The sequence below is a fragment of the Lithohypha guttulata genome, assembly GCF_036872675.1.
Source record: "Lithohypha guttulata strain CCFEE 5908 chromosome Unknown scaffold_2, whole genome shotgun sequence".
Classification (NCBI taxonomy): Eukaryota; Fungi; Ascomycota; class Eurotiomycetes; order Chaetothyriales; family Trichomeriaceae; genus Lithohypha; species Lithohypha guttulata.
In genome coordinates, this window is record NW_027042751.1 from 1006316 (window position 1) to 1018763 (window position 12448).

Sequence of the window (12448 nt, forward strand, 5' to 3'; positions counted from 1 at the left end):
CAGAGGAAAAATAGATAGAGCAAATTAAACAAAAGAAATGACCACCCACACCACCCTCACTACACCCCGTCTCCTCCTCCGCGAAGCTCGCCCATCAGATGCAGAAGCACTCTTCGAAGCATTCAGTGACCCTGAAGTGATGCGGTATTGGTACGTTTCGTTAACTCTTTTCCGTTCAGTTCTTACCAACAGCCTCATATGCTGACTCGCGACCTTGTAGGAGTACACCACCTCATCCAGATATCGCATGTACGGAAAACTGGATTGCGGGTATGATCGAGTCGGCACAGAATGGTGTCACGGATTTTGTTATTTGTTTGAGATCTGGAGTTGAAGTTGAGTCTGAGGAGGACGTCTCGGGACCGATAGGTAAGATAGGGATCTATGCGAGTCGGCCGTCGAATGAGATTGGGTTCTTGTTAAGTCGGCAGTATTGGGGTAAGAGATATACGAAGGAGGCGTTGGGTGTGGTATTGGAGTATTTGTTTAGTCTTGAGAATCAGGACTCGCACGATGTCGGAAGAGCTGGTGGTGGTGATGCGAAAGGTCTCATCGAGTGGACGGTGCTTACGGAGGACGAGCTCATGAGTCGGTGGCTGTATCCGTCGATAACGGCAGACACAGATCCGAGGAATGCCGCATCGATCGGGTTGTTGAAGCAGCTTGAATTTGTAGAGAATGGATGCCAGAAAGAGAGTTTGGTGGTTGGTGATGAGATTGTTGATAGTCTGTACCTGAAGCTGGAAAGGGAGATATGGCTGCAAAGAGATGCTCAGTGAAAGAAGGATTTAATTCTTGTTTTCTAGTCTTTGATCCATCCTACCTGAAAACTGGCTATACTTTCGTAGCAAATCTGCTTACTTAGACAAGTCATAATAAAATGGATAACCGCTGGCTATTGAATACTGTGCACTTCGTTAGTGATTGTATATCCTTGTGAGATGATCGGACTTACCGCTCAATCAAATGGACACCACTCGCCGTCTCAACAATTCCGCTGATCTCACCTGGCTTCAATGCAAAAGCAGCATCCTCAAACTCCTTCTGCATCTGACCCTTCCCGAAGAAGCCCAGGTCCCCTCTCTTTCTCGCACTGCTGCAGTCCGACTCGCTCATAGCGAGGTCTCCTAGACTCTTCTCACCACTCTTGATCTGTGATTCGTAACCACGTAGCATCTCGATAGCCTCGTCTTTGCTCCGCGTGATGTTCGCTTGTTTCCAACTGGACGGTCTGCGACTGCCATTGTGTTTGACGAGGAGATGAGCAGCACGGATCTTGTTGTTGTCTTGCCCGTCGATTCGACCATTCGCGCTGCTGTGGTGTTGGGCCATGAAGATCTTCAATTTCTCAGTGTCAGCGTCTTCGGGAGGTTCCCACCTCGACTCGTGGGTTTTGTGGTTGAAGTAGTATGGGAGATTCTTGGAGTTGGAGTGTCGAACCTCCCAGTCTGGAGGAAGACCTGTGTCGGCCTGCTGAGAGGGAGGTTAGCTGGACAATAGTGCTAAGGCTGGAATCGTTGAGTTGTTTACCATTATAGTGCAGTCTGTTGACCTTGATCAGGTGTGTCTGTCAGAAAGTAACAGCACCAGCAAGCAGGTCTGAATTTGTTTCTTCTACAGCTCAGGTTGGAGGTTATGTCAATGAATGGTGGTAGTCTGATGGTCGGCAGTAAATGAGATTCAACAAAGATCTGGTGACCATCTGCGATCTGCAGTGGGGTTCAGTTGTACAAAGCCCTAATGATGTTGCCGTGCTCCACTGCTGCAAGGAACCGTGGAAACGTGCGGGCGGGGAATTCACGGGCGCGAAGTTACGCCCAAAGACTGGATTCAGTGACACCGCTTCCTGCGGATCTTCAACATGATAGAACGCAATACCATTCTGACAGCATAACAATCCAACCACGCGCCACGTCTTCTCGTTTCCTACGAACTGAATTTAGTTTACAAACGACAATATCGCCATCCTCAAGCGATCAACCGTGTGGACTGCATCTTGCCTAGTTCATCTCGCCGATTGCCACACCACATTCACGAAACAGAACGAAGGACGTCGGGTTACACCTTTGTCACACGTTCATCACACTCCGTCTCGTCGCAGTCGATCGATACACATAGCCCAGGATGTCTATGGCATCGCCTACAGCCAGCGAAGAGGGCGCAGGCAGCGGTGAGATCGCATACAGATTTTGCCAGGAATGGTACGAATAATCTCGTTATTCTACGTCCAACACTGGCTGGCCGAAGTACTTACGATTACCTATTTAGTTCGAACCTGCTGTACCCTCGTGAAGACCGAGCTATGAACAAACTCCTCTACATCTGCAAATCCTGCCACTCCGTCCAAGAACACGAATCAGCCTGCACATACCGACAGAATCTGAGTGAAGCTGCGCAAGAGTCTATGGGAGAAAAGGCCTATGTCGCCAATGATCCAACTGTGGGTAACCCCTCTCCCACCGACGATGAAGACGACATGGTCATGTGCACAATGTGTGGACAGTGTTTGAGGTGCTCGAAGTGTGGGCTACCAAACAACAATGAGTCTGAAGAGGATCAGACGCAATCCTCTCAACCTGAACAACGTGGCTATTGAGTTGCGCACTGTTTCGCCCACTTGTTGTTTGCTATAGTCTTGTGCTTTTTGATTTCCTGGAATTCGGCTGACCTCTTGGTCTACAGTTGCCGCACGAACAACGTGAGTGTCCGAAATGCCATGAAACCGACGTTGTTTATTTCCAGTCCCAGCAGAGGAAAGGAGATATTGGTATGGTGAGTGCTGGACCAAGATATCCCCTCCCAACCATTGTTTTGCTGACGTTCGCCAGACTCTGTACTATATTTGTACAAATCCGAACTGCAACCACGCTTGGGGCAAGGCCACGGAGCCAAAATGAGTGACGATTTTCAGCTTGGTTGGTCCTGAAGTGATCCAGATATGGTGACTTGCGTATGGCATCGACATTCGCGCGCAGTTTCCGATTCGAGGAGGACCTTGAGTTTGAATCGCTTGTAAGCGATTTTTCCTATTCTGAAGGTTGGACAAGGTCTTGAAAAATCCTGGAGTTGAAATTTGATCTGCTTTTTCTACACATGTAATGGTGCCAGACTCAAAATCTTAGACCACTTCTTCTCCCTCAATTCAGCTCCCACCACACCCGTCAGTCGCGTCCCTATCGGATCCCCACTCTTGTTTATCAGCACGCAAGCATTGTCGTCGAAACGTATATAACTTCCATCTTTCCTTTGCTGCTCTTTATGTGCTCGTACCACGACTGCGTGCCGTATATCGCCTCGTTTGACTTTGTTCGCGATGGATAGTGATGCGCCGCCTGGTCCGCCTTCACCAAAACTTCTTTGTTTCTGGACGACGACTATTATCCTGTCACCTGGGTATGGAATTAGTTACTGATATCGTGACGGATATTGAAGGAAGTATGTATACCGATCGAGGCTGTTGGTCGCATGCCGCGCTTTTTCATCACTGCTACGCATTCTGCTACTGCGGCGCCGGAGTTGTCTATTACGTTGAGGAGTGTCTAGAAAGACATCAGCATTCTTGAATGAGTAGGAAGCTCAGAGATGTGACCTTAAGTTGTATCATGATTGCGCTGAGGATGTGGATGAGCACTCGAGAAGGTCGAGGTCTGCCTGTATGCGTGCGTGGTGTTTGTAGTAGCTGATCTGAATCAGTAGAAGAGAGTTTTGCCAGCGATGGAATGTAGGAATGTCGTAAAGCACGTTGGTAATGTAGTGGGCGGATAGCAGCAGTTCGATAGTGAGGACTTTCGTCTACAGTCCCATCCTGAAAGCCATACGGTGTTGTAGCCAGATGGGGAAATATCGGCCTCCTCTCGGAGCCTTCAATTCACTTTCATCGCCCTTCCCTTTCCTCTTTACGTCTCACAGCACAATATCGAAAACGCAACCCTATTGTCGATGTTATGTATTTGCTATGAGACATTAATACCACAGCTCTGTCTAGAACTTCAATAACGAAGCCAGCTCTACCCTGTAAGCACCATATTCTACGCTCACGAATGCAAGATTCCCAACTGGGCAAATCGAGGTTGGATAGAACCAATATCCAGCCAAAGCAAAGAGGCTAAGCTCGAAATTACGAATGAATCTCCTTATGCTGTTGCCATAGCTTCTATCAAACTCAAGCTCATCATACAGACGTCTGTCCGTTGCGGGCAATGGTCAGAATGCTGTTGCGCCAGCTCTGCATCTCCAGCTCTCTGTGGGCACATCATAGCTGTGGATAAGACGTTCAAATCCACGAGCAGATTTCAGTAAGACTGATAAAACTCAATGCCGTGGTTCGCTTCATCGAAAATGCTTTGCGACGGCAAAGAAGCCAAATTGTATGGGTTCTGATCTGCCCGTCTTGCTCTTCGAGGTGACCTCCTTGTCGGCCTTCTTTGGCGGCGGTGGTGGCGGCTTCTCTCTGGCACTTCTCTGCTGTGCAGCCATGATGGCTCTCTGAGTGTTTCTGTCTGGCGGATTGGTGGTAGCGCGCTGAGTACCATTTTTGGGTGAATATGTTGTGGCTCCCTGGGTGCTCTTCTTCGATCTTTCCGCGGTGGCGCTCTGGGAGATGTTATACGGTGCATTCGTAATGGCTCTCTGAGGACTTCGGTGTGGTGCATCCTCAATGGCTTTTTGTGCGTTTCTGTTCTGCGCACTCATGATGGTTCTCTGGAACGGGCTATGGCCGGTCGAACTTTATCCTGATAAATAGTCTTCACTATATATATTGTTCTTGGGATCTTTGCTTTCTTGGGTGATGGTGGTAAGGACTGGCAGGGAATATTTGCTTTTATATCTTCTATTTCTGCTGTGTTTGATACACTGACTGGACCAGGACGTTGGCCATATCGGAGCGGTCATCCTACCTGAGTCCCTAAAGACATGGCTTTTGACGACGCGATTGTGCAGACGTATACGCATTCACCTAGACCCTACGGATCCTCCCAATGGCGCGACTTGCATCTACCACCAGACTGATGATCACCCCAGGGCAAGCGTTTTGACCACGTACACTATGAAGAGAAGAACCAGTTCCTGTGAGTAGAAACGACTTACTCAGCAATCTGGCGACTAAACGCTCACAACCAGTGATGAGAATGACAATCGGGAAGACATGCCTGAGAGTGCAAGTGGTCATGTAGTCTGCTGATTGACGTTCGACTGCCTTGACTAGTCAGAGAAATACTGACTATACGAGATGAGGCTTTTGAACGGCGCGGCGGCACCATCTGGTGACTCGAACAGAAATTCACAAGGAATCCGGAATATCTCTAATCAACTGATTGGGTTATACAGACTTCAAAAAGAAGATGTGAGGCACGGCACCAGGGACTTAATCGAAGAGAATGGATACCACGAACCAAATACTCGCGCTTGTCTGTTCACTTTCGACTACACATTCAACCTGGAAACGAGAGATTGTGTATAAGCCAAAATGAACTATCATTGCTCTGCCAGAGCATATGTGTATTAAACGGTTCTATGCCGAAAGCGCCTAGAAAAAGTTTATGCTGTTCTGTCGACTCCTCAGACGCTCAAAAGCCCAGACGTCTCAACCACAAACTCCAGACAACTGCAGTCCCTCTCCGTTCCTGCAGACCTCCTCAAGCTCGCAATTCCTCCAGACAGACACTACCTCCTCACCCACGATCTGCCTTTACCACCCAAGCTCTACAACCCAGCTCCAATCTAATTCCACCACCTCGCCCATCCCACACAGTCTTAACCTTCTAATCTCTGAATTACCCTCCCTCTACTTTAAGCACTTCTCCCCCTTTTCCCCCGTCGTCAACAGCCCGACCACCATTCCCCTCCCCACAACAACCGCAACAAGCGTCTCAAACGCCCGCACAGACATATTCGATGGTGCAGAAGTATTGATCTCAGCTTCTAGTTGGACGATGCTGGGGGTGTCGAGATCGAGATGATAGTAGTTGCCGTAAGCGTCGGCGTCGAAGCTGGATACTGAGGACATGATTTCACAAGAGAGTGTGGATGTGGATGTGTGAGTATATGATGTGGTGTGATCTGGTCTGATTAATGTATGGTAGTGTATAGTATTACGTTGCTTGGATGATCGTGGAGATTTATACTCTGTGGCGCGGTTCTTAGTCCCATGACTTGAATTGCTTTGCTTTGAATAGGATAAAGTAGGGGAGTGGTCGAGCTATGACTGTTGCTGGAGAAGGAGTTTTTATATGACTGTTCGGATGTGGTGTCGAGTAAACGAGGTGGTGTATGGCGTACGTAAGGCCGGCTGAGGACGTTGTTCAGCCGTGGTCGACATGTGGTCTTAGTGGTGTACGCACGGTATGTAACGGTCGTGATACCCATTGTCAACAAGGAGATGCGGTCAACGCAAGCATGGCGTGGAAGGCGGGTGCATACATAGCGCAATCAAAGGAGTTTGACTCAGATCACGCTGTGAGTCGACATTCAATTGTACCAGCATTGGCAAATCCTTACTCGACCACGATGGAAACGCAGAAGACTGGAGTGTCAATGTCGCTCGACTGTGCGGTATTGTGACACGATGTCTTCTTTTTCTCGAATCTAACTAAAACTTCAGAAATATCCCCTTCCGCTTCTCTTCTTCACGATGTTCAAACATGACTTGAGCGCCCACAAACAGAACAGAGCAGGCAACAGCTGTATATAACAGACCCGCCGTGCTCGAGATCATCGCAGTCACCAATCCCTTCAGGCCATCCAGTCCAACAGCAAAACCAACCAGATTCGCGGCCATCATCATCATGATATTGAAGACTGCACCGACACCACAAATCATACGATAGGTAGTCGGTCTGTCCCTCCATTTAGACTTCGGGAACGCTATCGTGGCTAGGATCTCGGGAAGCACGAAGAAGACAATCAGCCAACCCCAAGCCAACAATTGGAGGTTGATATCGTGCCAGAGTGCAACGAAGGTAAAGACTGCAAGCATATTGATAGTACCTCTGACTGCACCCGTGCCACCTCCCGGCCCTCCGCCGAGTGGAACGTAGAGATACCGCACGATCCATCTGTTGAAACTTCTGTGCCATGCTCGCCAGAAAGAGAGGGCAGAGTAGTTGTCGCTCATACATCTGACCACATTCTCGACAGGATCGATGCCGTCGATAAGTGACCAGAGTCTGAAGAAGCGCCACGGGATGAGCAACTTCAGCCAGATAACATGTAAATTGAAGTAGGCGAGCATACTCAATTGAAATGGAGTAAAGGCTAACCAGTCTGGATTGGACTTTGAGATAGCCACAACGTAGGTTGTATGTAGGAGAAATTCCATACAAAAGAGTGTCAGGAGGAAGCGGATTGCATAAAGCGTGGTGCGACGAGTGTTGATACTTGCTGATTGGTAGGTCGATTGAGAAATGTAGTCGTTGAAGTTGAGAATCGGCCCAGCAAGGTATAGCGGAGGATATAAAACATATGCGAGGTATGTTTTGAAGGATGTGAAGGCCGACTCAGGAGCTGGAATAGAGACTCTATCCCGTTCTGACAGAGCGGAAGGATCTAATTGTTTCTTCTTTGGTGTATTAGCTTAATTCACTCGAGTTGGACACGTGGGGAAGAGCAACAACCTACCTCAATTGGACTTCCAGCTCGATCTCGACTCAATGACCAAAAGTAATCCATGTTGAAAGCTATAAGTCGAAGAATGGTAATATTGAATAAGACCTCCCATCTTGGAATCAGACCCCCAAATGAATCTAAGAACTTTCCCACATCCTCTGCACCAGCGTAGAAAGGAGCCGTCGCTGCCGCGATAGAAGTGAAACGGTAACCCTGAGCCAGCTCATTCGCAAACAAGACCCCAACATTGAACATCCAGGTAGCTGAGGGCATGAAATCTCGAGGCAATCGCATGGCTATGCAGTAGTTGATATACAAGATGGTCAGTACCTTTGAAGCAGAAAAGCCATGTAGGGCAGTAATGAAGACAAGGCCAGAAACGAAATCAAAGTTTGCACGAGCAGAGAGCCGCTCACTTGCAGACGAGGTAGAAGAAGTCCTCTGGGTAGAGAAGACTAAGTTGTATGCCCGCCTCAGTAATGGGTGCACCACCAATAGTATTGCTAAGTAGGGTACATTGTCCCTAAACCCAGCATACTGACTGTCTGAGTTATCGACCTTGCGACCGAACAGCCAGCCATCAGACAACAAGCTCGCATACTCCTTATAATGCTTAGACTCTGGCTGAGAGACATCCCAGACCGCCTTGTACATCAATGGCACACTTATGACAAAGACCAAAGTGTACAGGCCAAACTCTGGGGTGGTCCATTTCGAGGGTGAAGCGCCTTCTGGTAAGTCCTTGTCTCTTTTTGGTCCATCTACTGCAGTGTCTGCGGAGATCTTGCTGGCATCCTTAGAAGGGGTCTTGGACGATGTGGTCAGGCGAGTGTCGAGCGTATCGAGGGAGTAGATGGCACGAAGAGATCTCCGAAGAGATGCGGATGTTGTCACTTCGGTCTCTTCCTGTGCATGATGGCCCACCATTCTCGCCTTCGGTATTGCGCGTCTGCGATCGCAGCCAGACTTCGAACGAGTTAACAAGTTGGAGTCGCGTGCAGCACACTCATAGCCGAACGAGTTGCAGGCAAGTGCTTGGCACGGATGGCTGCCTCTTAAAACGACGAGATTTTCTAGAACAGGAGCGGAGAGCGAATGTCAATGTGATACACGTATACACAGACTGGTTCAGAAGCTCTGATTTGCTATCTGCTGCTATTTCTAAATCATTGTTCAAAATCTTCACAGCAGCCACCAGACAATCCACCATGTATCGAAAGTTGAGCGCCGTGACGTGTCGTCGCATTGCTTTTGAACCCCGAGTTGCATTGCTGGCAGCATTCTATGCTTCAGCATAAAATCATCCCTGCTATACGGATGGGGCTGCGTCGCATTAATCGAGCCGATGATATACCTCTCTACCTCATCTTCTTGCTTCAACAACCTAGAATCCTCTTCCTCTCCCCCTACCTCTACCCATACCCCTTCCACCACCACCTCTCCCACCTCGTCCACCTCTCATACCGCCCCCAACACCACCACCTCTTCCACCTCTATCCGCATCTTTCCTCGCCTTATTCTTCGGCTTCGGCGTATCATCAATCAACAACGTATCTAACGGCAACGAATCCGGCAAAATAAAATGTCGAATTGTGCTGCCTCGAATATTGATTGTGTCGAGCGATATTGTCTCTCCGACCTGTCCTGGATTCGACCGGTTTTTCGTAGTCATCTTTACGGCGCGTAAAGCGGTGTTCATTTGTGGGGAGACTGAGGTGATTGTGCCGTGGACGATGGTGCCGTTTTTGAGCTCGATTGTGACGGTTTCGTTGGCGCATTTCATGAGAAATCTAGGAACTCCAGGTTAGCTGGGAGTCGCCTGTGTAGATGTGTTCAGACGAGTGTCCTTGACATGGGAAGGAAGTGCTTACCTGACGAGCTTCATCTTGGGGTTTCGCGCCTTCGCTCAGGCTGGCTGTAGTAATTTGGTTTGAAGGTTATGTTCAGTGTTCGTAATTTCGCGGGACTAGAGTCGCGAGTCGCAGTAAGATGATAGAGGATTACGATTTTAGAGCGCGCCTGCTTCTGGAGACCGCAACTTGGCTATTAGTCCACGTTTTTAGTTTGTGTTGTACCTGAATTCACTATAGAAAACTGGTGGAACATACAAGGCTTACACCGATCACTCATGTGAGAAGCAAGGGCAAGTTAGCCGACAACTATGTGTGGTTTTGTCTTATTCTAGTAGTCTGACGAGCTCTGAGTCGTTGTCTCGTTCTTGCTCATGCTCATCCAATAGTGTGATTTCTTTGTACATAACAACTCCATCTCTATTCCTCCCATAATAATCCAACAAGGACTGCAAAAATTCACCATGCAGAACGCACTCATTATGATGGTCCTCGAGCACCTGCTGGAAGACGCGAAGTCCTTTTATGTGCCTTCATCTCGGCCGAAAAAGCCAGGTCCGAATTGCAAAAAACATCGATGAGATTACCTGGTCGGGCCAGCACATCTTGCCCGCGATCTGGTGCTGAACACAACTTTTCAACTGCTCGAACGCAATTTTCTTTTCTGCGCCCTGCAGGTCGTCCTCTCTTTCGCAACCTTCGTGCTATCTGAGACCCAGTCCTCGTCGTCTTCATCATCGCCGAGGTGTTCATCGGGTATACCATTGGCTGAATCCTCGAGATCGTTATCTTCGGTTTCCTAAACGCGAGAGTAGATCTTGTCCGTGGTGATCCTACCACTTCTCCGCCTTAACTCGCCATCGGGTGTTAAGCTGTCCCGATCCATAACCTCGCTGTCGGTGATCCTGCTCTTGCTCTCCCTACCTAAGCCGAAAATTCCAATAAAGTTGCCTTCTCCTTTGAGGCGTTCGACTTCAGCCTGCTTCAGAAGCCCACTCCTAGCGACAGCCTTCTCGTCTTCCGGCAGCACGAAGCGATGAACGGTTCGATGGTCCATAGTTCTTTCCTCATCGTCGCCCACGCCTTCGACCCAGGTGCCCTTCCCCTGCTTACCTTGTCTCCGGTAAGCTGAGTACAGACTGGGGTCTTTCTTCTCCTTCGTGCTGCCTGGACGTTCCAATATCTTCCGAAAGTTGGGGTCCGTTTTTGGCCAAGCAAAACCATAGAGCTTAGAGTGTCGTTCACATCGAGGGCATTCCCTTCGTGTGAGATAGCCATCAGCTTGTAGGAAGTACCCCAAGCAGCGCTCATTATGACACTGGACCCATCTGTCATGCGGCTGAGCCAGTAGCTTTCGAGTTAGGAACCAATCACCTGGTGTTCGATGGAATTGTGAAAGCGGTTGTATTTGTATATTTGTGTTTGTTATGACATCGACCGAGTTGGATTCTATCGACTCAACCAGGACGTTAATTGGAGGTACTTGTGACGCAGAGGAAGCAATTGCTGTAGTTAGCTGAGTCGTGGTAACTGTAGAGATCGCTTGCGGCTGTGATGATTGTGCAGCCATCGGTGGGTTAGGCGCGACACTGTTCATATTCGGAACAGGCGTATCCTTCTCAAGCTTGACCACTTCTGTGGTCTCCATTTTGACGACGATAGTATCGTCCTCTGTCCTAGCCTCATCCGGATCATGTGGTGGACTATTGCTTTGCGACATGGGCGATGGTAAGGCAGGGTTAATATCTTTCCTGTCTTTCGGTGATTGTGCGGATAGTATATCTACCTTCCGTCTCTTACACGTTGAGAGTTGTGAGATTGATCGACTGCGTTTCTTGCTTGAGCTTGCATCTTGATCCGCCCAAGCTTCTGCTTTTGCTTCCAGCGAATAGCGAGAGTTTGCAGGAGAAGCAGGCACTGGATCGTTCACGGCGACCAACTCGACACTCTGTCTGCTCACACTGTCGTCTTCATCAACCTCGTTCACAGACGTAGCACTATCCGAAGGTGTCCAAGAATACTGAAGCTTGGATGGGGAAGGATTCGGTCTTTGTCGCTTGATCTTTGGCAGCTGCTGAGGCACGGGCGATTGGCTCTCCGAGTCTCTCTTTCGCTTGCTTGACGACCTCCCAGGTGATGCAGCAGCTGAAGGTTGCCGGCTAGAGCCCATATCATCTTCTCCTTCATTCGGCTTTGGGCTCCATCCATTCCGTATAGCTTTCTCACACGTCGCGCAGAAGCAGTCGATGTTTTTCGGTCCGAAGTAATCGTCCCCGTATGAGACAGTGATCTCCTCTCCAACATCAATGTTTCTCAAAGCCACGACCTCCATACTATCGTCGCCCTTGGGCACAAGTCGCGCATTAGCATCGCAGTCGTGGTTGGCAAACCGAGCAGGACCTAGGAAAATAGATTGAGCTTTCTTGCGACCAGCACAAACAATGCTGAAGTTACGGTTTGTCGCGTCCAACTGATTTGATTCTTCTGCAGTCAGTTTGACCAATGTACCGACTAAATAAGGGATTGTCTGGTGCTGTTTTATCCTCGTTCGAGCGGTTACAGCTGCTTCGAATGATGTAACTGTATATCTATTTGTGGTGGAGACCTCCCAAGGGCTGTCCGTCTTGTACATTGAGATGTATTTGCGCAAGTGTTGCATGAAGTTCTCCCGCACTGCTTTTCCTCGGAGCCCGCTAAGGTATCGCTTTATTCCAGACACATCTAGGAGAGCCTTCTCCGTCGCCCTGTAGTCTTTCTGGTCGATCAGTTTGTGTAAAAGAATATTGGGTATTTCTTCGTCCTTGATGCCGCGTAAGGGCGTGTATCTTGGTCTGTTTTTCCGTATTTGAGCTCCATAGAAGGCATTGTCAATGAGGGCGTCTGAACAGGCATCGTCATGAGCAGCTAGCTCAGCGAGAGCCAAGCGATGCGTCTTATCAGGCTCGTTCTTGCGCGACTTCTTCGTCATGGTTGCGACTGTCCGAGAGGGTCGC

At 48.9% G+C, this 12448-nt stretch overlaps 7 protein-coding genes across 7 annotated transcripts; 2 read left to right on the plus strand and 5 right to left on the minus strand.

Annotated features, from left to right (window-relative positions):
- Positions 1-37: 37 nt before the first annotated feature.
- LTR64_002480 (uncharacterized protein) lies at positions 38-779 on the plus strand (the record flags this gene model as incomplete). The annotated part of the gene is made up of 2 exons (XM_064896850.1): positions 38-150; positions 221-779. The coding sequence occupies 2 exons, from the start codon at positions 38-40 to the stop codon at positions 777-779; spliced, it is 672 nt and encodes a 223-aa protein (XP_064755800.1).
- A 116-nt stretch (positions 780-895) lies between these two features.
- On the minus strand, positions 896-1533 carry pin1 (peptidyl-prolyl cis-trans isomerase Pin1; the record flags this gene model as incomplete). Its single annotated transcript, XM_064896851.1, has 3 exons — positions 896-905; positions 956-1473; positions 1531-1533. 3 exons carry the CDS (start codon positions 1531-1533, stop codon positions 896-898), a joined length of 531 nt encoding a protein of 176 aa, XP_064755801.1.
- Positions 1534-2124: 591 nt separating this feature from the next.
- On the plus strand, positions 2125-2596 carry RPB9 (DNA-directed RNA polymerase II core subunit rpb9; the record flags this gene model as incomplete). The annotated part of the gene is made up of 2 exons (XM_064896852.1): positions 2125-2201; positions 2269-2596. The coding sequence occupies 2 exons, from the start codon at positions 2125-2127 to the stop codon at positions 2594-2596; spliced, it is 405 nt and encodes a 134-aa protein (XP_064755802.1).
- Positions 2597-4329: 1733 nt separating this feature from the next.
- LTR64_002483 (uncharacterized protein) lies at positions 4330-4879 on the minus strand (the record flags this gene model as incomplete). The annotated part of the gene is made up of 2 exons (XM_064896853.1): positions 4330-4726; positions 4860-4879. 2 exons carry the CDS (start codon positions 4877-4879, stop codon positions 4330-4332), a joined length of 417 nt encoding a protein of 138 aa, XP_064755803.1.
- Positions 4880-6589: 1710 nt separating this feature from the next.
- GUP1 (glycerol transporter) lies at positions 6590-8532 on the minus strand (the record flags this gene model as incomplete). The annotated part of the gene is made up of 2 exons (XM_064896854.1): positions 6590-7558; positions 7618-8532. The coding sequence occupies 2 exons, from the start codon at positions 8530-8532 to the stop codon at positions 6590-6592; spliced, it is 1884 nt and encodes a 627-aa protein (XP_064755804.1).
- A 457-nt stretch (positions 8533-8989) lies between these two features.
- Positions 8990-9490, minus strand: smd1 (Sm snRNP core protein Smd1; the record flags this gene model as incomplete). Its single annotated transcript, XM_064896855.1, has 2 exons — positions 8990-9395; positions 9477-9490. The coding sequence occupies 2 exons, from the start codon at positions 9488-9490 to the stop codon at positions 8990-8992; spliced, it is 420 nt and encodes a 139-aa protein (XP_064755805.1).
- Positions 9491-10254: 764 nt separating this feature from the next.
- set9 (histone lysine methyltransferase Set9) lies at positions 10255-12423 on the minus strand (the record flags this gene model as incomplete). The annotated part of the gene is made up of 1 exon (XM_064896856.1): positions 10255-12423. The coding sequence occupies one exon, from the start codon at positions 12421-12423 to the stop codon at positions 10255-10257; it is 2169 nt and encodes a 722-aa protein (XP_064755806.1).
- Between the last annotated feature and the right edge of the window lie 25 nt (positions 12424-12448).